The sequence below is a fragment of the Salvelinus fontinalis genome, chromosome 27 (genome assembly GCF_029448725.1).
Source record: "Salvelinus fontinalis isolate EN_2023a chromosome 27, ASM2944872v1, whole genome shotgun sequence".
NCBI classification, from domain to species: Eukaryota; Metazoa; Chordata; class Actinopteri; order Salmoniformes; family Salmonidae; genus Salvelinus; species Salvelinus fontinalis.
This window is the reverse complement of record NC_074691.1, coordinates 29,332,786-29,357,074: the sequence shown is the minus strand read 5'-3', so window position 1 is coordinate 29,357,074 and position 24,289 is coordinate 29,332,786. Positions and strand designations below refer to the sequence as shown.

The following is a 24,289-nucleotide window of genomic DNA, read 5'->3' as shown; positions in this document are numbered from 1 at the left end:
TGTTGAGTTTCACTAGGCTATTCCCTTCCTCTACTGAGCCAGTCTGTTGAGTTTCACAAGGCTATTCCCTTCCTCTACTCTACTGAGCCAGTCTGTTGAGTTTCACTAGGCTATTCCCTTCCTCTACTGAGCCAGTCTATTGAGTTTCACTAGGCTATTTCCTTCCTCTACTGAGCCAGTCTATTGAGTTTCACTAGGCTATTCCATGGGCAGGACAGGACAGAAAGGGGAAAGGCAGAACCAGGGGCCAGCAGGTCGCAGGTAGAGACCTCAGTTGGTTGGTCACATGTGGAGAAGTCACAGGAATGAAGGTTTCAGGTAGGGCAGGGTCAGAGACTGGATCAGGTGGGATCAAACCAGGAAGGTTAGGGTCAGAGACTGCAACAGGTGGGATCAAACCAGGAAGGTTAGGGTCAGAGACTGCAACAGGTGGGATCAAACCAGAAAGGTTAGCATCAGAGCCTGGACCAGGTGGGATCAAACCAGGAAGGTTAGGGTCAGAGACTGCAACAGGTGGGATCAAACCAGGAAGCTTAGGTTCAGAGACTGCAACAGGTGGGATCAAACCAGAAAGGTTAGCATCAGAGCCTGGACCAGGTGGGATCAAACCAGGAAGGTTAGGGTCAGAGACTGCAACAGGTGGGATCAAACCAGGAAGCTTAGGTTCAGAGACTGCAACAGGTGGGATCAAACCAGAAAGGTTAGCATCAGAGCCTGGACCAGGTGGGATCAAACCAGGAAGGTTAGGGTCAGAGACTGCAACAGGTGGGATCAAACCAGGAAGCTTAGGTTCAGAGCCTGGACCAGGTGGGATCAAACCAGGAAGCTTAGGGTCAGACATGATTCCTACGATGGTCTGTCGGAGGACCTGTTGGTTTCAACAGGTCATGGCTGATATGGTGTGTGCGTGTGTGCTTGTGTTTGTGAAGGTTGAAGAGGTCTTCCCTTCCATGTGAGAGACCAGCAACATGCCTTACTCCACAACAACAGCATGTAAAAGACAACACCAACCCTGCCAATTGTGTATAAGTACATGTTTCACATTACACACTTTTTTTTAAGACTGGGTCCTCATGAAGAACCTTGAAACACCTATAATGTTTTTTGTTTTTTCAGCGGTGGTTGCCATGACAACTGTGCATTTTATTTCAGGCTCTTTTGATAGTGTGGATCAGAGTACCTACAAATTATGTATGATGATTGTGGATTTATTCATGATGGGGTTTCCTGACTACCAGCTCTCACAGTCTCACGTCAAATGTTTCTCCAATGTCAAATTTCAAATTTGTTCCAAACATAAAATTAAAGAAAAGAAAATAACAATAATTAACAGCAAGTAGCAGCAGTGTAAAAACAAAGGGGGGGGGGTGTCAATGTAAATAGTTCGGGTGGCCATTTGATTAATTGTTCAGCAGTCTTATGGAATAGGGGTAGAAGCTGTTAAGGAGGCTTTTGGACCTAGACTTGGTGCTTTGCTTTCCGTGCGTTAGCAGAGAGAACTGGGTGACTGGACTCTTTGACAATTTTTTGGACCTTCCTCTGACACCACCTAGTACATAGGTCCTGGATGGCAGGAAGCTTGGCCCCAGTGATGTACTGGGCCGTACGTGCTACCATCTGTAGCACCTTTCGGTTGGAGGCCGAGCAGTTGCCACACCAGGCAGTCAGGATACTTTCGATGGTGCAGCTGTAGAAAGTTTTGAGGATCTGGGTACCCATGCAAAATCTTTTCAGTCTCCTGAGGGTGAAAAGGTGTTGTCGTGCCCTCTTCACAACTGTCTTAGTATGTTTGGACCATAATAGTTTGTTGGTGGACACCAAGGAACTTGAAAATCTCGACCCTCTCCACTACAGCCCTGTCGATGTGAATTGGGGTGTGTTCAGCCCTACTTTTTCTGTAGTTCACGATCCGCTCCTTTTGTCTTGCTCACGTTGAGGGGTAGGTTGTTGTTCTGGCACCACACTGCCAGGTCTCTGACCTCCTCCCTATAGGCTGTCTCATCATTGTTGGTGATCAGGCCTACCACTGTTGTGTCGTCAGCAAACTTGTGATGATGGTGTTGGTGTTGGAGTTGTGCTTGGCATAGCAGTCATGGGTGAACAGGGAGTACGGGGGGGACTAAGCACGCACCCTTGAGGGGCCCCCGTGCTGAGGATCAGCATGGCAGATGTGTTGTTGCCTTCCCTAACCACTTGGGGTGGCCCGTCAGGAAGTCCAGGATCCAGCTGCAAAGGGAGGTATTTAGTCCCAGGGTCCTTAGCTTAGTGATAAGCTTTGTGGGCACTATGGTGATAAACAATGAGATGATGGTGTTGATGTGAGTCATGACCAGCCTTTCAAAGCGCTTCTTGGCTACCGACGTGAGTGCTACGGGGAGGTAGTCATTTAGGCAGTTTGCCTTCGCTTTATTGAGCACAGGGACTATGCTGGTCTGCTTGAAACATGTATGTAATACAGACTCAGTCAGGGAGAGGTTGAACATATCAGTGAAGACATTTGCCCGAGTACACGTCCTGGTAATCCATCTAGCCCTGCGGCCTTGTGAATGTTGACCTGTTTAAAGGTCATGCTCACATCGGCTACAAAGAGCGTGATCACACAGTTGTCCAGAACAGATGGTGCTCCTATGCATGCTTCAGTGTTGCTTGCCTTGAAGCGAGCATAAAAGGAATTTAGCTCGTCTGGTAGGCTCGCATCACTAGGCGGCTCACGATTGGGTTTCCCTTTGTAGTCCATAATAGTTTGCAAGCCATGCCACGTCTGACGAGCGTCAGAGCCGGTGTAGTAGGATTCAATCATAGTCCTGTGTTGACGCTTTGCCTGTTTGATGGTTCATCTGCGGGCATAGCAGGACTGCTTATAAGCGTCTGGATTAGTGTCTCGCTCCTTGAAAGTGGCAGCTCTAGCCTTTTAGCTCGGTGCGGATGATGCCTCTAAAGTTCCAGAGGTGATGGAAGATACCGTTAGTCCAAAGCTCCTAGGTATAGTTCCAGAGGTGATGGAAGATACTATTAGTCCTAAGCTTCTATGTATAGTTTCAGAGGTGATGGAAGATACTATTAGTCCTAAGCTTCTAGGTATAGTTTCAGAGTGTATGGAAGATACTATTAGTCCTAAGCTTCTAGGTATAGTTTCAGAGGTGATGGAAGATACTATTAGTCCTAAGCTTCTAGGTATAGTTTCAGAGGTGATGGAAGATACTATAAGTCCTAAGCTTCTAGGTATAGTTTCAGAGGTGATGGAAGATACTATTAGTCCTAAGCTTCTAGGTATAGTTTCAGAGGTGATGGAAGATATTATAAGTCCTAAGCTTCTAGGTATAGTTTCAGAAGTGATGGAAGATACTATTAGTTCTAAGCTTCTAGGTATAGTTTCAGAGGTGACGGAAGATACTATTAGTCCTAAGCTTCTTGGTATAGTTTCAGAGATGACGGAAGATACTATTAGTCCTAAGCTTCTAGGTATAGTTTCAGAGGTGACGGAAGATACTATTAGTCCTAAGATTCTAGGTATAGTTTCAGAGGTGACGGAAGATACTATTAGTCCTAAGCTTCTAGGTATAGTTTCAGAGGTGACGGAAGATGCTATTAGTCCTAAGTTTCTAGGTATAGTTTCAGAGGTGACGGAAGATACTATTAGTCCTAAGCTTCTAGGTATAGTTTCAGAGGTGACGGAAGTTACTATTAGTCCTAAGCTTCTAGGTATAGTTTCAGAGGTGACGGAAGATACTATTAGTCCTAAGCTTCTAGGTATAGTTTCAGAGGTGACGAAGATACTATTAGTCCTAAGCTTCTAGGTATAGTTTCAGAGGTGACGGAAGATACTATTAGTTCTAGGTTTCTAGGTATAGTTTCAGAGGTGATGGAAGATACTATTAGTCCTAAGCTTCTAGGTATAGTTTCAGTTGTGATGGAAGATACTATTAGTCCTAAGCTTCTAGGTATAGTTTCAGAGGTGATGGAAGATACTATTAGTCCTAAGCTTCTAGGTATAGTTTCAGTTGTGATGGAAGATACTATTAGTCCTAAGCTTCTAGGTATAGTTTCAGAGGTGATGGAAGATACTATTAGTCCTAAGCTTCTAGGTGTAGTTTCAGAGGTGACGAAGATACTATTAGTCCTAAGCTTCTAGGTATAGTTTCAGAGATGACGGAAGATACTATTAGTCCTAAGTTTCTTGGTATAGTTTCAGAGGTGACGGAAGATACTATTAGTCCTAAGCTTCTAGGTATAGTTTCAGAGGTGACGGAAGATACTATTAGTCCTAAGCTTCTTGGTATAGTTTCAGAGGTGACGGAAGATACTATTAGTCCTAAGCTTCTAGGTATAGTTTCAGAGGTGATGGAAGATACCATTAGTCCTAAGCTTCTAGGTATAGTTTCAGAGTGTACGGAAGATACCATTAGTCCTAAGCTTCTAGGTATAGTTTCAGAGGTGATGGAAGATACCATTAGTCCTAAGCTTCTATGTATAGTTTCAGAGGTGATGGAAGATACCATTAGTCCTAAGCTTCTAGGTATAGTTTCAGAGGTGATGGAAGTGGAACAGGAACAGATGTAGAGTGCTATGGTTTTGTTTATGGAGGCTTATGGAAGAGAGGAGAGAGAGGAGATAAATAAGAGAGGGAACCTTCCTGTGGGCCTCTCCAGATCCCTAAAGCCCAGAGAATTATTAGCCTGAGTCTCTCAGCCGGGCTCAACCGGTCTTTATGGTGCTGTGCTGCACTGGTGGCCGAGTCAGAACAACCTCTCAGCCGGGCTCAACCGGTCTTTATGGTGCTGTGCTGCACTGGTGGCCGAGTCAGAACAACCTCTCAGCCGGGCTCAACCGGTCTTTATGGTGCTGTGCTGCACTGGTGGCCGAGTCAGAACAACCTCTCAGCCGGGCTCAACCGGTCTTTATGGTGCTGCGCTGGTGGCAGATACAGAACAGCTTCTCAGCCGGGCACAACCGGTCTTTACAGCCCTGCACTGGTTGCAGAGACAGAACAGCCTCTCAGCTGGGCTCAACCGGTCATTACGGCACTGCACCGGTGGCAGAGACAGAACAGCCTATCAACCAGGTTCAAACGGTTTTTACTGCGCTGCATTGGTGGCAGAGACAGGACAGCTTCTTTGCCGGGGTCAAACAGTCTTTACGGTGCTACGCTGGTGGCAGAGACTGAACAGCTGGGCTCAACTGGTTGTTACGGTGCTGCGCTGGTGGCAGAGACTGAACAGCTGGGCTCAACCGGTTGTTACGGTGCTGCGCTGGTGGCAGAGACTGAACAGCTGGGCTCAACCGGTTGTTACGGTGCTGCGATGGTGGCAGAGACTGAACAGCTGGGCTCAACCGGTTGTTACGGTGCTACGCTGGTGGCAGAGACTGAACATCTGGGCTCAACCGGTTGTTACGGTGCTACGCTGGTGGCAGAGACTGAACAGCTGGGCTCAACCGGTCTTTACGGTGCTACGCTGGTGGCAGAGACTGAACAGCTGGGCTCAACCGGTTGTTACGGTACTGCGCTGGTGGCAGAGACTGAACAGCTGGGCTCAACCGGTTGTTACGGTGCTGCGCTGGTGGCAGAGACTGAACAGCTGGGCTCAACCGGTCTTTACGGTGCTACGCTGGTGGCAGAGACTGAACAGCTGGGCTCAACCGGTTGTTACGGTGCTGCGCTGGTGGCAGAGACTGAACAGCTGGGCTCAACCGGTTGTTACGGTGCTGCGCTGGTGGCAGAGACTGAACAGCTGGGCTCAACCGGTTGTTACGGTGCTGCGCTGGTGGCAGAGACTGAACAGCTGGGCTCAACCGGTCTTTACGGTGCTACGCTGGTGGCAGAGACTGAACAGCTGGGCTCAACCGGTTGTTACGGTGCTGCGCTGGTGGCAGAGACTGAACAGCTGGGCTCAACCGGTTGTTACGGTGCTGCGCTGGTGGCAGAGACTGAACAGCTGGGCTCAACCGGTTGTTACGGTGCTGCGCTGGTGGCAGAGCTTCATTTTTAAATTGGGAGCAGCCGGAACAAAAAGTAAGCGCGAGAGTGTGATGACCTGAGGAGTTCTGATGTAGCGAAACACATAAAACATAATAATAATAAACTTCATAGTAAAGCATTGCATGCATATCATCGCATTCTAGTAGCCTATGGTCTGGGAAAATGTTGGCCTTTATAAACACATTTTATGCAATTCTACTTCATTTTACATGACTGGAGACTTTGGCAGAATCTTTTTTAATACTGCACAAATTATCGAAATGGCAGCCTACTTTCACTGAAAACTGAGAATCTGAGATCAATAAAAATGACCTTGTCTCGAATCTATCAATAGCCTAGGCCTAGGTGTGGGAAATTATAGTCCTAAAAATGCTTTCTAGTTTCACTGACTCAAACCATAAACCTGGGCCAGCCCAAACCAAATCAACTTTTAGAATATTAGGCCCGGGCTGAAAATCAACTTTTTTTACATTCTGTTTTTTTGTGGGGGCAGGAGAGTTAACTAAAAGGCAACTCGCTTTTATTTTAATTTTTACAATGCAAAAATTATTTTTCATGCCAGGAGAGGTACCAGATCTGACCAAATAGGTTGCGGAACAAAACAGTTCAAAATGGAGATGTGCAGCTGAAATTAAGCACTGCAATGGTGGCAGACACGGAACAGCCTCTTATCTGTTTCAAATAGACCTGGCACAGGAGGGAGGGGCACAGCAGGCTCCTATACAGCTTCAATAAAGTGAATACTTTCAATGTTTGATCACTCTGTTGTTGCAGAGAATCTCCCTGCACGGCAGGAAATCCAAATTGGTAGTGTATTAGAGGTTTAAAAAGGTTTCTAAAGTTTATAATTTCCACTTAAATGTCATACTTGATTTGCCCTAACCACAAATGTATCAACCTCATTATATTTATCAACCCAAACATGAATTACAATCCACATAATTATTCACATTTCCTGCTGCTCAGAAAATGATCAAATTAAGATCCTACATTTGTATGTACTATATCTTCAAAGTAAATAATCAAAATCTTTATTGGATTTCATGAGATTTTAAAGATACACTTCCCCAGCTCTCTTGCTGCCGTTTTTGAAAGCAGCTGAAGAAACAATTGAGATTTGGAGCGATCACTTACTGTACCTGCATAAGGTGACTGAATGCATTTACACAAGTCTGAGCATTATTCTTATTACTCTCTCTCTCTGTGTATTTCTGTCAGACCAGCAGTATTCCCCTTGGTCCCCGTCTCGACACTTCGATGAAGGCAGACGCCACCCTGTCCCCCCAGCTAGGAACATGAAGGGCTTATCGGGCGGTCGCTCCCAGCACCAGATCCTCTCGCCCCACGGGCTGGACCAGTTCGACTACCCCCAAGACATCCATGGCATGGGCCACCATGGTGGCGCCTCCGACTCACGCCACACCTCCTACCTGCTCAGCCCCACTGAGATCTGCCCCATGGACTACCATCACCGCTACTCACCGCGCAGCTCCATTCACTCAGACTGCATGATGATGTCCCCCGTCATGATGGCGCCCTCGTCAGTCGGCGTTGGCCCCATCGACCACGTTTCTAGCAGCACCTTCCCCAGAATGCACTACAGCACCCAGTACTATGACTCAGCCACGCGGGACGACTGCGCCGCCATCACTGCCTCCGCCACCTCCCATGCTGCTGCTGCTGCCACTGCCGCTTCCGTCTTGCAGTACCAGGGCAGCGGCAAGAGCAACCGCATCCCGGCCAACCTGCTGGACCAGTTTGAGAAGCAGCTGCCGCTGCATCACGACGGCTTCCACACGCTGCAGTACCAGAGAGCGTCCACCACCACCACGGAGCAGCGCAGCGAGAGCCCCGGACGCATCCGCCACCTGGTCCACTCTGTCCAGAAGCTTTTCACCAAGTCCCATTCCCTGGAGGGATCGTCCAAGATGAACGGCACCAAGGGTGAAGGAGGAGGAGGGGGACACCACGGAGGCTCCCAACACGGCCACCACGGAGGCTCCAAGCACGGCAGCAAGCGGAGCAAGAGCAAAGAGCGCAAGGCGCACCGCTCGGGGGGCTTCTGGAGCTCTGACGACAACCTGGACAGCGACAGCACCTACCGCACGCCCAGCGTCATGAGCCGTCACCACGGTGACTACGCCCATGCCGCCCACTGCTACCCGGACTCCATGCATCACAGTCACTTTGGGGACATGTCCCTCAAGACCTCGAAGAGCAACAACGACGTCAAGTGCTCGGCGTGCGAGAGCATGGCCACGGCTCCGGAGGGGAAGTTTATGAAGAGAAGTTCCTGGTCTACGCTGACTGTCAGCCAGGCCAAGGAAGCTTACAGGAAGTCCTCCCTTAACCTGGAGAAACCCATGGTGCACACAGACCTCAAGCCCTCACTACGGGCCTGTCACTATCTGCAGGTGAGTGGTGTTCAGAGCCATGGCTCTGTGGTGTGTGTGTGTGTGTGTGTGTGTGTGTGTGTGTGTGTGTGTGTGTGTGTGTGTGTGTGTGTGTGTGTGTGTGTGTGTGTGTGTGTGTGCGCGTGTGCGTGCGTGTGCGCACTGATACTGCTGAACAAAGATGTTGAACCTTGCCCAAAGCTTTTATGTTATATGTGGAATAATTCAATGTAACACATGACAGAGGTAATATAATAATTTATCAATTTATCGTATCACACATCCAAATATATTACAAACAATAGCAGCAATTGATCTCATTGATTCTTAGAAAGGTCCTCCTGAGCAAAACATAATGATGGATGCATCAGTCAGCCCAGTCAGTAAAACCTCCTTGATTGAACCTGTCCTTTTCTATTCTCAGAGGAACAATTCCAGCTCCTATGTGTGAGGCCAATATACTTTATCTGTGATTCCCCATTGTGAGTTCCCTGGGGGAGCTATTGTCTATTTAGAGCGACCAATTGAGGGAATCAATGTCTTGGAGGAAGAGACTGTAGATAATAGGGATGGAAGCTTCCTTGGATAACCTTCTCTATCTTGTGGGCAACTCCTGCTGTTTTTCAAACACCATGGATCTTTTTCACGCACACACGAACAGAGAGAGAGAGTAAAATCTCTAAAGTAAAATACACTCACCTGACATAACACACAGCAGCAATAAATTATGCTATTTCAAAGTTTGACACGTTTGGAGTTTCAGACTGTTAACCTACGGACACAAGGTATAGGCTACGGCTTTCATCTTTTAATAGTTTGATTTCTACCTCAATAACGCTGAATTGCAAAAGTGTCTAACACTGCCTTGACATATTGGTTTGTGTAAAGTACACTTCAATAAAAGTTTATATAGATATTATTATTCATTATAGCTCTTTGTTGGACACTAACAATCTTCTGAGATAGTGTTGTAAGATGATCAGGGATCGAGACAAGGGTATACGCTATTCACAAAATAAAAGAGACGCGCAACCTGTGTTTACTGTACGGGGCTTTTTATTTTGTGAATAGCTTATACCGGCGTTAATTTATTTTACCACTACATCCCTAATTGTAATCTTGCAATGTCAGCAAATGTGATGTCTAACGCATACATGAAGACCTTTAGGACCAGAGGTATCTACATGCAGGTTAGTCTACTCGACATTGAGTGTACAAAACATTAAGAACACCTGCTCTTTCCATGACATAGACTGAATCCAGGTAAAAGGAAGGTGTTCCTAATATTTGGTATACTCAGTGTATAGTCAGTCGCCTAATCCTGATATGTACAGGTTAGTCTATATTCAGTGACCTAATCCTGATAAGATACAGGTTGGTCTATATTCAAGTGACCTAAGCCTGGAAAGAAGCAGAGGACTCAGAGGTAGGACAGTGATTGAGAAATGCTGAGCTGCTTCTTCCAAGGGAAGTCATTATGCTAACAAGATCCAATAAGTGTCTGCTGCTCCTGCTGTAGAAACGGCGAGACCACATCAAGATGATGGAGGTGAAGCCTGTTGTGTAATAAAGTGATACATTCAGGCCAAAGGTGAGGGTTTGATTGCATTACTTTCACTCCAGGCCTTACTGTTGCTTCAGTCACCCATCCTTCTGTATTATTGTGGGAGTGATATCCCCCACAATATAGGCATTGATTGAAGCTCAATATTAAATTAAAATCTCCCCACCATCATATCTAAACTAAAGGACACCAATCTAGATGAAAAATTTGCAAATCAACTTGATTGGAGGTACACAATACATTCCAGCCTCTCGTCATGAGCCGTCCGGCTGTTACAGAGAACCACATACCAGATTATTTAACATGGTTGTTAGCAACTGAGTTTTAAGAGTATTTTCTGCACCTACCTTGCTCAAATTCGAGACATCGGATTAAAATGAGACTAAAGCATCCATAAAGTGACTATTGGATTTAAGAAATGTCGGATTGACTAAGTTTGTAGGTGCAACAATTTTAATTCAATGTATAATTTATTGCTCTCATGTGCTAATTTCTGTTCATTAAGAACCAACGATGTGCTACCTTTTTGTAGCATTTCTGACAGTGCTAACATCTTTTCAGCTGAATCTCAGTTCTACAACTGGAACAAACAACTCAGTTGCTGCTTCTCACCAGTCAGATGAGATGCAAGCTACAAGCAAAGGAACGGAATTTAGCTAGATAGGTATATTTGGTTTGCATCTTTTTTCAAAAAGGACAAAAAATCTCGAATTTAAGGTGAAACCTTCAACTACAGTTTGTTTATCATATGGCTGTTTATCAGTGAATCTGACCAATACAGTATCTTTTTATTCTTTTTTACATTATCACAGGTGGAAGGCCTATACCAGTATTGCACCGATATTGATACAGCAAATGTGATGGGATAGTATGGAGCCTGGTAGAGAGGTAGACTGGTCTTTTGTACCGAGCAGACGTTTCTATCCTATCCATTCATCCACATGGCTTTTGAAGTATTCTCAGTAACACATCTGAAGGTCAAGCTGGTGTCCCCTGGTGATTTGCACCAGTCATTGTAACAAATGATATCCCCAGGGCCTAAACACCCCAGCATCCATGTGCATAAAGAGTGTCGTCTGTCTGCCTGCCTGCCTGCCTGCCTGCCTGCTCACCATGCAGCGTTATGGAGACGGATTAGGGTAATGGTCTGCATCCCTGTCCGGTGGGCGTGCTTCAACATCTGGCCGCCGTACATGCACCCAGTAATTGTAATGAATAAGCTGTCAAGTCTTACATATATATTTCTCCCCGAGTGCTTGCTGGCTGGGGCGATCTGCTCGCCACACTCAATAAAATTTGATGGAATGGCTTCTTCTGTCCGGCTGTCATCTTGTGTGTCTAGCACAGCTCAGGCACAGGTGGCAGGACTTTGAATCTTTCACATTATAAACTGTGTGGTTCGAGCCCTGAAATGCTAATTGGCTGACAGCCGTGGTATATCAGACCGTATACCACGGGTACGACAAAACATTTATTTCTACTGCTCTAATTACGTTGGTAATCAGTTTACAATAGCAATAAGGCACCTCGGGGGTTTGTGGTATATTGCCAATATACCACAGCTAAGGGCTGTGTCCAGGCACTCCACGTTGCGCATATAAACAGTCCTTAGCTGTGGTATATTGGCCATATACCACACCCACTCAGGCCTTATTGCTTAATTAGAGACCCGGGGTGCCTGTGGCATTGGCTTTTTTGTCGTTTATCTCATTAATGCAATGTTATGGTTTACATTTTTACTATGAGAATTATTACATACCCACACAACCGGAAACTCCCTCCTTTCCTCTACTGTTAAACAGTCTAAGGGAGCAAACCCAATGTATTAGATGGTGGGGACTAACAAAAAGAAAAGCTGTTATCTCAATGTGTGTCAAACTATTCTAAGCATTTTAGTGTATATCATTCAAGATAGTCCATCTTAGTCTCCTAGAAATGTTTAACTCACCAGTCTATGGGTGTTGATAAAATGTATACCAACTAATGGCAGCAGACCTTTTCTAGCCTAATCGAAGCCAGTGGTGCAGCCAAGCTCCTCTTCATTCAGGTGTAACAACATCCACTCAGAGAAGAGACAGGGGAAAGCTAACGAGCTAGCGCTGGGCTCTCATGAGCGACGCCTGCCTTGTTAACCACTGCCCCAGCTGATCAAAGACAACGCATTAGGAGAAAAAATAATACCTTTGCTTTATTGCTGTCTTTAAGCATGATTAATTTAGTTTCCACATAATCACTGTATTTTTATTCAACTCTCTCTTGTGGGAACGGAGAAACGCACAAACAGCAGATTAGTGTGAATGATAGTTTTGCTGATAGAGCTTTAAAGTGAAGATATAAGCAAGCCAGCTAATTATCCTGTTGGCTTGCGAAGTCAGGCATTGCTGAGGAGATTTGAGTTTTTTTGTTTTTTTTGTTAAAGTTTAGCCTCTTTGCTCTCTTGTTAAGCAGTTTGTCACACCAACATGTCCACTTAGGTCACAACAGCAGTCTGTCTGCAATTGCCTTTTGACCCAACCAGGCTTTGCAATGCTTTAGGAAGTGTTCATCAGTATTCACCTTGTATGTAATTAGTTACATTGAATTAGATTTTCCTGATGAATGTTTTTATTTGCTGTATCCCTCCCTCACTAATCAACAAGGCAACACTGTACTTGAGAGGTACAGGAATGTGTAGCACATAGCATCCGTACTGCCTTTCTGAGACAGAATTATTGTTGCTGCGGATTCAGAAATGCCTTGTCTTTACTGGGTCAGTGTATTGACAGTGATTTGAGTATGTTGTGGAACGGTGAGGAAGGTTGTGCGTTCACGCCCTGGTTGGGGTGGAATTTCCACTCTGTCACACATGCAGCTTCCTGTAGGATCCGTATCACCGCTTCTCTGAAGTCACGTGACCAGATGTTGTTTAGCTCTATACAGATTATATGCTGGAAAGAAGACGTTTGTAAATCAGGTTTATGTCCAACGATGGCTGCATTTAATATACATATATGTGAGTGAGTGTGAGGTTACCTCCAGGAACAGAAAACCCAACATTCATCCTACTCTGCTCTCTCTGATAGCAGCCCAGGGACTGTTGAGGGGAAATAACCAGACAGGGCCCATGATTGGTTGGGGTGAGTAACTGGCAGAGGTAGAGAGGGAGACCACTAGTGCCCCAGGCTGTTGCTCTAAGAACCACTGCTCCCCTTGTCCACTGGGAGCACAGCGTGATGGAATTTTATGTTATACATACTGTACATACGCCTGATCATTATACTGGACAGCTAAAACATATGTGTAACATCATTAATTTGATTGGTCGTTGATGGCTAATTTCATGTCAATGCCAATATGCCTTGAAATAAGAATGTGTAAGATATATGGTTAAAGTGTATGAATATGATCATCTGTCTCAGAGTGCTAGAAAATATTTTCAATTCGCATGTACTGTCTACTAATGTGGATTGACTAGAACATGCCTTATTAAACTATTAACCTTCTTTGATTTCACCAATTAGAGCTCCTTGTACAGTAAATTAGCTGCTTTGTTTTGGTGTGGAAATGTTTATGGCAAAGCAACACCATGTAATTAACAACGATCCCTTAATCACTATTAATTGTTCTGTCGTTCGTCGAACGACTGTTACAGTCGAGGCTACGCCATTGCATATGCATGATGTGTTAATGTCGCTCGTTTATCTGCAGTTGCTATGGCTGCAACCTACACACTTGCCTACATTCGCCTAAAAATGAGTGTGGAGGATTCGGGAGGAAGACATGGTATTATCCATGACTTTATTACTCCCCTCACTGTGCTGTGTAACACTCTTCATCCTATAGCTGACCCTGAGACCTCTGGATTTTCAGTAAAAGTTTCATATTTATACCAACAGAACATGCACAACTTGTCTATGCTTGGTAAATGCTGTTGGGGTTCATGGCACATTACATCATCCCCTAGGAAGTTTGACTCCACTCACTGGAGTTTAGACCTCAGAGCCATGCTGTACAAGAGAGGATTACAAGGGGGAAGGGAATTGGCATTTGTATTCATCCCTGCGGTACACCATCTCTACAAAAATACAAATTTGGCAAATGTATTGTGTGTATCAGTACTAATTAATTTGGATTACTTAGTAGAATGGTGCAGGAGAGGATGGCTGACGTTTTCGTGCTCCTAATCAACTGTGTTCATTTGTTAGTTTTTTATGTTGTTTGTAACTTATTTTTAACATTATGTACATAATGTTGCTGCTACCATCTCTTATGACCGAAAATAACTTCTGGACATTACTCACCACGAACTGGTAGAAGCTTTTTCCTTTAACGAGTCCGACGAGTCTGACATGAAGGATATACTGCTTTCCCGGGAACAGGCCCAAATCCCCGTCAATTGCGTGAAGATAAGACAGAGAAAAAGGGAGCGGAGGCCGGGCTGCCTTCTGAGAATTCATAGCCGTGCAAGTAAAACCCCACTGCCATCCGATCCACTGGCAAATATGCAAACATTGGAAAATAAAATCAATGACCTACGAGCAAGATTAAACTATCAACGGGACATTAAAAACTGTAATATCTTATGTTTCACCGAGTCGTGGCTGAACGACGACATGAACAACATACAGCTGGCTGGTTTTACACTGTATCGGCAGGATAGAACAGCAGCCGCTGGTAAGACATGAACAACATACAGCTGGTAGGTTTTACACTGTATCGGCAGGATAGAACAGCAGCCTCTGGTAAGACAAGGGGTGATGGTCTATGTATATTTGTAAACAACAGCTGCTGCACGATATCTAAGGAAGTCTCAAAGTTTTGCTCGCCTGAGGTAGAGTATCTATTGATAAGCTATAGACCATACATGTCTGTATTTTTTGTAGCTGTCTACCACAGACCTAAGACCACACTCAATGAGCTGTATACCGTCATGAGAAAACAGGAAAACGCTCATCCAGAGGCGGCGCTCCTAGTGTCCGGGGACTTTAATGCAGGGAAACTTAAATCAGTTCTACCACATTTCCACCAGCATGTTAAATGTGCAACCAGAGGGGGAAAAAACTCTAGACCATCTTTACTCCACACACAGACATGCGTACAAAGCTCTCCCCCGCCCTGCATTTGGCAAATCTGACCATAATTCTATACTCCTGATTCCTCCTGATTCCTGTCAATAAAAAAGAGGTACGATTTTTTTTTATTTTTTTTATTTCACCTTTATTTAACCAGGTAGGCCAGTTGAGAACAAGTTCTCATTTACAACTGCGACCTGGCCAAGATAAAGCAAATCAGTGTGACACAAACAACAACACAGAGTTACACATGGAATAAACAAATATACATTCAATAACACAATAGAAAAAGTCTATATACAGTGTGTGCAAATGAGGTAAGATAAGGGAGGTACGGCAATAAATAGGCCATAGTGGAGAAATAATTACAATTTAGCAATTAAACACTGGAGTGATAGATGTGCAGAAGAAGCTCGTCTGGAGGTTTGTTAATAAAGAATAATAACGTGAACACTACAAGCTACAAAACAATAAATGTGAAAACCGAAAACAGTCCTATCTGGTGCAGAACACAAAGACAGAAAACAATCACCCACAACCCAACAGTGCAAACAGGCTACCTTAATATGGTTCCCAATCAGAGACAATGACAAACACCTGCCTCTGATTGAGAACCATATTAGGCCAAACAACAAACCCAACATAGAAACACAAAACATAGAATGCCCACCCAGCTCACGTCCTGACCAACTAAACACAGACTAAACAAAGGAAATAAGGTCTTGTCGTCTAGTACGTTCAGAGCAGAGAGTAAAAGGAGCAGGTTTCTGGGAGTGGTAGAATAGATTCAAGGCATAATTCACAGACAAAGGTATGGTAGGAACTAGAAGCACAAGCATTTTGCTACACTCACATTAACATCTGCTAACCATGTGTATGTGACCAATAACATTTGATTTGATTTAGGATGTGAATACAGTGGAGGTAAACCTAAGGCTCTACAGTGAAATAAGACAATAATCACTAACCAAAACAGCAATGGACAAGGCATATTGACATTAGGGAGAGGCATGCGTAGCCGAATGATCATAGGGTCCAGTGAGTAGCTAGGTGAGCTGGAGGCATGGCGATTCAGACAGCTAGCGGGCCGGGGCAAGCAGGCTAGCAGAAGGGCCTTAGTGGGATGTTGCGACGGAAGAAGTCTGTTGTAGCCCTCTCGTGCGGTTACGTTGGCAGACCAGTCGTGATGGATCAGCAGGGCTCCGTGTAGTAAAAGGGTCCAGGCCAATTGGCAAAATAGGTATAGTAGCTCAAGAAATTGGCTGATGGACTTCTTCAGCTAACAGTGCGATATGCTCTAGATAGCTAGTGGGCTGCGGCTAGCAGGCTAGCAGATGGGCATTCAGGGGACGTCGCGATGGAGGAGCCTGTTGAAAAAAAACCTTGGGCGGATTATGTCGGTAGTCCAGTAGTGATAAATCGGCAGGGCTCTGTATCGGTAGTAAAAGGGCTCCAGGCCAATTGGCAAAATAGCTATTGTAGCCCAAGGAGTGGCTGATGGACCTCTTCAGCTAGCCGAGAGATGGGCCGAGCATAGGCTAGCTCCAGGCTAATTGGTGCTTGCTTAGGGTCAGAAACCTTAGCCAGGAGTAACCACTTGGATAGCAGCTAGCTAGCTGCGATGATCCAGGTGAAACGGTTCAGACCTTGGGGTAGGAATCCGGAGATATGGAGAAGAAGAAGTCCGATGGGTTGAATCGCACTGTGCAGACTGGCAGGAGTTGTCCGGGTTAAAGGTTAGCTGATGACCACTAGCAGTGGCTAGCTGACTACTAGCTAGTAGCAGGTTAGCTGGCTAGCTGCTGTTGGGGGTTCCGGTTCTAAAGTAAAGAAAATAGCAGATCCATACCACATTGGGTGAGGCGGGTTGCAAGAGAGTATGTTGAAGTTGAGGTTAAGAAAAATATTGAAAAAATATATGCAAAGAAAATATATATATACAAGGGGCAAGACGAAGACAAAGACGCCTGACTGCTACGCCATCTTGGATTTATGAAGCAGACACTGATGAAGCAGACGCTAAGCTACAGTACAGTTTTGCTAGCACAGACTGGAATATGTTCCGAGATTCTTCCGATGGCATAAGGAGTACACCCCATCCGTCACTGGCTTCATCAATAAGTGCATCGATGACGTCGTCCCCACAGTGACTGTATGTATATACCCCAACCAGAAGCCATTACAGGCAACATCCGCACAGGCAACATCCGCACTGAGCTAAAGGGTAGAGCTGCCGCATTCAAGGAGTGGGATTCTAACCCGGAAGCTTATAAGAAATCCCACTATGCCCTCCGACGAACCATCAAACAGGCAGAGGGTCAATACAGGACTAAGATCAAATCTTACCACATCGGCACTGATGCTCGTCGGATGTGGCAGGGCTTGAAAACTATTACACACTACAAAGGGAAACACAGCCGAGAGCTGCCTACCAGCTACCAGCTAAATTACTTCTATGTCGCTTCGAGGCAAGTAACACTGAAACATGCATGAGAGCATCAGCTGTTCCGGACGACTGTGTGATCACGCTCTCCGCAGCCGATATGATTAAGACCTTTAAACAGGTCAACATTCACAAGGCCGCAGGGCCAGACGGATATCCAGGACGTACTCAGAGCAGATGCTGACCAACTGGCAAGTGTCTTCACTGACATTTTCAACCTCTCCTTGTCTGAGTCTGTAATACCAACATGTTTCATGCAGACCACCATAGTCCCTGTTCCCAAGAACACTAAGGTAACCTGCCTAAACGACCACTGACCCGTAGCACTCACGTCTGTGGCCATGAAGTGCTTTGAAAGGCTGGTCATGGCTCACATCAACACCATCAACGCAGAAACCCTAGACCCACTCCAATTTGCATACCGCGATAACAGATCCACAGATGATGCAATCTCTATTGCACTCCACACTGCCCTATCCCACCTGGACAAAAGGAACATCTATGTGAGAATGCTATTTATTGACTACAGCTCAGCATTAAACAACATAGTGCCCTCAAAGCTCATCTCTCAACTAAGGACCCTGGGACTAAAAACCTCCTCTCTGCAACTGGATCCTGTACTTCCTGACGGGCCGCCCCCAGGTGGTAATTGTAGGTAACAACACATCCGCCACACTGATCCTCAACACGGGGACCCCTCAGGGGTGCGTGCTTAGTCCCCTCCTGTACTCCCTGTTCACTCATGACTGCACGGCCACGTACGACTCCAACACCATCATAAAGTTTGTCGATGACACAACAGTGGTAGGCCTGATCACGGACAGCGACGATACAGCCTATAGGGAGGAGGTCAGAGACCTGGCCGCGTAGGGCCAGGACAACAACCTCTCCCTCAACGTGAGCAAGACAAAGGATATGATTGTGGACTACAGGAAAAGGAGGACCGAGCACGCCCCCATTCTCATCGACGGGGCTGAAGTGGAGCAGGTTGAGAGCTTAAGTCTAGGATCAGCGTGGCGCTAGCGGCACACCCCCCCCCCCCCCACTGAAAAACCAGTGCCGCGAAATTCAAAAAAAATATTTTTTTTAAATATTTAACTTTCACACATTAAAGTCCAATACAGCTAATGAAAGACACAGATCTTGTGAATCCAGTCAACATTTTCGATTTTTAAAATGTTTTACAGGGAAGACACAATATGTAAAGATGTACATCTATTACCTAAAAACACATTAGCATAATCCACCATCTTTTATTTGTCCACCAACACCAGTAGCCATCACCAATTCGGCTAAACTAAGATATTTATAGCCCCTAACCAACAAAAAAACTCATTAGATGACAGTCTGATAACATATTTATGGTATGGGATAGGTTTTGTTAGAAAAAAGTGCATATTTCAGGTAGATGGCATAGTTTACAATTGCACCCACCATCACAAATGGACTAGAATAATTACAATGAGCAACGTGTTTACCTAACTACTAATCATCAAACATTTCGTAAAAATACACAGCATACACGAATCGAAAGACACAGATCCTGTGAATACAGACAATATTTCAGATTTTCTAAGTGTCTTACAGCGAAAACACAATAAATCGTTATATTAGCTTAGCACATAGCAATTAGCAGCCCAGCATTGATTCTAGCCAAAGTGAGCGATAAAAGTCAACATCGCCAAAAGATATTAATTTTTTCACTAACCTTCTCAGAATTCTTCCGATGACACTCCTGTAACATCACATTACAACATGCATATACAGTTTGATCGAAAATGTTTATATTTAGCCACCAAAATCATGGTTAGACAATGTGAAATGTAGACAAGCTGGTAAAGAAAAAGTCCTTGCGCCACTTAGACAGTGATCTACTCTTATACATAAATACTCATAAACGTGACTAAAAAATATAGGGTGGACAGGGATTGATAGACAATTTAATTCTTAATACAATTGCGTTATTACATTTTTTAATTTATCCTTACTTTTCAATACAGTTTGCGCCAAGCGAAGCTACGTCAAAAAACATGGCGTCCTAAGCCACTAAAATGTTTCGACAGAAACACGATTTATCATAATAAAAATGTCCTACCTTGAGCTGTTCTTCCATCAGTATCTTGGGCAAAGGATCCTTTCTTGGGAGAAATCGTCTTTTGGTGGAAAGCTGTCCTCTTGCCATGTGGAAATGTCAACTGCGTTCGGGATGAACTGAAAAGCGTGCCCAACTTTTCACATCGTTGCAAAAATAAATGTCCCAAAATCGCACTAAACGGATATAAATTGCTATGAAACGCTTTAAATTAACTACCTTATGATGTTTTTAACTCCTATAACGAGTGAAAAGATGACCGGAGAAATATAACAGGCTAAACTAACGCTTGGAACAGGTGCGCGCCGGTGTCCTCTAGGCTCATGACGCAGCTCCCAAAGAATGACTAGCTTCAGGGTTTTTTCATTTGTAGGGCCTGTGAACGCGCAATCGACCCCGTTGGAATCGTCATCACGTAAAGGCATCCAGGGGAAGACGTAAGAAGTGTCCGTATAGTCATAGCAACGACAGTGCCCTTTTAACTGACTTCAGAAGAGTGGCCAACATTTCTCAAATCTGACTCCATGTCAGGGAAATTGCTGTAGAATGGGCTCTGTTCCACTTAGAGACGAAATTTCAACTCCTATAGAAACTATAGACTGTTTTCTATCCAATAATAATAATAATATGCATATTGTACGATCAAGGATTTTGTGGGAAGCCGTTTAAAAAATTAGCCAAATTAGCATAAATAGTCTAAACAGCGCCCCCATCCCCAACAGGTTAAAGTTCCAACAAACTAACATGGTCCAAGCACACAAAGACAGTCGTTAAGAGGGCACGACAAAACCTATTCCTCCTCAGGAGACTGAAAATATTTGGCATGGGTCCTCAAAAGGTTCTACAGCTGCACCATTGAGAGGATCCTGATGGGTTGCATCACTGCCTGGTATGGCAACTGCTCGGCCTCTGAAGGCAAGGCACTACAGAGGGTAATGCGTACGGCCCAGTACATCACTGGGGCCAAGCTTCCTGCCATCCAGGACCTCTATACCAGGCAGTGTCAGAGGAAGCCCCTAAAAATTGGTAAAGAAACCAGCCACCCTAGTCATAGAGTGTTCTCTCTGCTATCGCATGGCAAGCGGTACCAGAGCGTCAAGTCTAGGTCCAAGAGGCTTCTAAACGGCTTCCACCCCCAAGCCATAAGACTCCTGAACATCTAGTCAAATGGCTACCCAGACTATTTGAATTCCCCCCCCACCTCTTTTACACTGCTGCTACTCTCTGTTATTATCTATGCATAGTCACTTTAATAACTCTACCTACATGTACATATTACCGCAATTATCTCGACCAACCGGTGCCCCCGCACATTGACTCTGTACTGGTACCCCACTTTATATCACATCAAATCAAGTTTATTTTATATAGCCCTTCGTACATCAGCTAATATAGCTGCAAGCAATGCAGGTGTAGAAGCACGGCGGCTTGGAAAAACTCCCTAGAAAGGCCAAAACCTAGGAAGAAACCTAGAGAGGAACCAGGCTATGATGGGTGGCCAGTCCTCTTCTGGCTGTGCCGGGTGGAGATTATAACAGAACATGGCCAAGATGTTCAAATGTTCATAAATGACCAGCATGGTCAAATAATAGTCAGGAGTAAATGTCAGTTGGCTTTTCATAGCCGATCATTAAGAGTATCTCTACCGCTCATGCGATCACTAGAGAGTTGAAAACAGCAGGTCTGGGACAGGTAGCACGTCCGGTGGACAGGTCAGGGTTCCATAGCCGCAGGCAGAACAGTTGAAACTGGAACAGCAGTAAGGCCAGGTGGACTGGGGACAGCAAGGAGACATCATGCCCGGTAGTCCCGACGCATGGTCCTAGGGCTCAGGTCCTCCGAGAGAGAGAAAGAAGGAGAGAATTAGAGAGAGCATACTTAAATTCACACAGGACACCGGATAAGACAGGAGAAGTACTCCAGATATAACCAACTGACCCTAGCCCCCCGAAACATAAACTACTGCAGCATAAATACTGGAGGCTGAGACAGGAGGGGTCAGGAGACACTGTGGCCCCATCCGATGATACCCCCGGACAGGGCCAAACAGGAAGGATATAACCCCACCCACTTTGCCAAAGCACAGCCCCCACACCACTAGAGGGATAACTTCAACCACCAACTTACCATCCTGAGACAAGGCCGAGTATAGTCCACAAAGATCTCCACCACAGCACAAACCAAGGGGGGGCGCCAACCCAGACAGGAAGATCACGTCAGTAACTCAACCCACTCAAGTGACGCACCCCTCCTAGGGACGGCATGAAAGAGCACCAGTAAGCCAGTGACTCAGCCCCTGTAATAGGGTTAGAGGCAGAGAATCCCAGTGGAGAGAGGGGAACCGGCCAGGCAGAGACTTCAAGGGCGGTTCGTTGCTCCAGAGCCTTTCCGTTCACCTTCACACTCCTGGGCCAGACTGCACTCAATCATATGACCTACTGAAGAGATAAGTCTTCAGTAAAGACTTAAAGGTTGAGACCGAGTCTGCGTCTCTCACATGGGTAGGCAGACCATTCGATAAAAATTGAGATCCATAGGAGAAAGCCCTGCCTCCAGCTGTTTGCTTAGAAATTCTAGGGACAATTAGGAGGCCTGTGTCTTGTGACCATAGCGTACGTGTAGGTATGTACGGCAGGACCAACTCGGAAAGATAGGTAGGAGCAAGCCCATGTAACGCTTTATAGGTTAACAGTAAAACTTTGAAATCAGCCCTTGCCTTAACAGGAAGCCAGTGTAGGGAAGCTAGCACTGGAGTAATATAAACAAATTTCTTGGTTCTAGTCAGGATTCTAGCTGCCGTATTTAGCACTAACTGAAGTTTATTTAGTGCTTTATCCGGGTAGCCGGAAAGTAGAGCATTGCAGTAGTCTAACCTAGAAGTAACAAAAGCATGGATTAATTTTTCTGCATCATTTTTGGACAGAAAATTTCAGATTTTTGCAATGTTACGTAGATGGAAAAAAGCTGTCCTTGAAACAGTCTTGATATGTTCGTCAAAAGAGAGATCAGGGTCCAGAGTAACGCCGAGGTCCTTCACAGTTTTATTTGAGACGACTTTACAACCATCAAGATTAATTGTCAAATTTAACAGAATATCTCTCTTTTTTTTTTCTTTTTTTTTGGGGGGGGGTGGATCAGCTTAATATTGCGGAAAGAATGTTGCTTCCAATGTAATTGTCTGCATCATTTCCAATCCCCCATATTTTTTGGGGTAAATATATATATCCATTCACGTATGCATACATATACACATATATACATACACATACCTACATAGACATGCATACTTTTTTAAAGAGTATACCTTTATTATTATTCCCCGCAAACCCTACCACCGATCCCCCAATTGGAGTAAACTGATAAACATTTCTGTTTTTACCTTCAATTTATACATCTTATACACATTTTACAGACACAGTCTACTTTATAATAGTTCTCTCTTGTTTGTTCTTAGTCCTTCCTCTATTTCTGTTGTCCATCCAGTTTGATTTCCACTTGTAACTGTGCTATTTCACAATAGCTCCGCACCTATACACATTTCACAGATCCCGTATGCCCTACATTGTTTATCTTGTTATTAGTCCCACCCTTCAGCTCCACTCAACCTTTCCCATCGATCTTCCAACATCATCCATTTCGGATTTTTATTTGCCATATATTTTTCAACTGTGCTGTGATGCTTCACAAAAGATTTGAATCTTCCTATTCTCATAGCTTCCACGGATTGTAAATTAAAAATAAACATTTTTGCTAAAATAATTATTATATTATTGATTGATTGACTATGGCTTTTCAGATCCCCCAGTATTGCTATCTGTAGCGTTAGTTCTACGCAAATGTTGCAATTCTTCAACCATTCCTGGACCTGTGACCAAAAACGAGCTACATGCGGACAATACCAAAATAAATGGTCTAATGACTCTGCCTCCTCACAGCAGAATCTACAGAGCTGGGAAGATTGTATCCCCCATATATATAACATTCTATTAGTTGCAAGAATTTTGTACAATAATTTAAATTGAAAAATTTGAAGTTTTGAATCCGGCGTTGTTTTGCGTATCAATTCATAAACCATGTGCCATGGAATGGGTACATCGAAAATCTCTTCCCAACTATTTTGCAATTTATATGGCACAGCTGTAAGTTTTTTGGTCCTTAAATGAAATTGGTATATGTTTTTATTTATCACACTTTTCTTTAACCATTTATGTTCTTTAATATAAGGCCGACATACAAGTTCCTTACTTTTATCCCCTTCCACCTGCCTCTTCCATTTTTGTGGTAATGCTGCAATTAATTGGTTGTAATTTTGGGTAGAGCAGACATTTCCATATGTCTGTGTTAGCTGCATGTGTGACATTACTCCACCAGTCCTATTTATGATATCATCCTATTTATGAATATCTCTTTGTTTCTTGGGATCTAGAACAAGCATCTCTGTTTTGTCCGAGTTAAAAAGTAGAACGTTTTCAGCCATCCACTTCCTTATGTCTGAAACACAGGCTTCTAGCGAGGGCAATTTTGGGGCTTCACCGGGTTTCATTGAAATGTACAGCTGTGTGTCATCCGCATAGCAGTGAAAGTTAACATTATGTTTTCGAATGACATCCCCAAGAGGTAAAATATAAAGTGAAAACAATAGTGGTCCTAAAACGGAACCTTGAGGAACACCGAAATGTACAGTTGATTTGTCAGAGGACAACCCATTCACAGAGACAAACTGATATCTTTCCAACAGATAAGATCTAAACCAGGCCAGAACTTGTCCG

The 24,289-nt window shown here is 44.6% G+C and overlaps 1 protein-coding gene across 4 annotated transcripts in view; it reads left to right on the top strand.

Moving 5' to 3' along the window:
• The window catches only part of LOC129825406 (disks large-associated protein 2-like), a 183,097-nt gene that overhangs the window by 101,239 nt on the left and 57,569 nt on the right, over nt 1-24,289 (top strand). For 3 of the 4 annotated variants that reach the window (XM_055885494.1, XM_055885497.1, XM_055885495.1), the window contains one exon: nt 7,196-8,391. In XM_055885494.1, coding sequence (XP_055741469.1) covers nt 7,273-8,391 — 1,119 coding nt within the window. In that variant the 5' untranslated portion in view covers nt 7,196-7,272. Of the gene's footprint in view, nt 1-7,195; nt 8,392-24,289 lie in introns of those variants that run through there. The other variant, XM_055885498.1, reaches the window with a different exon arrangement.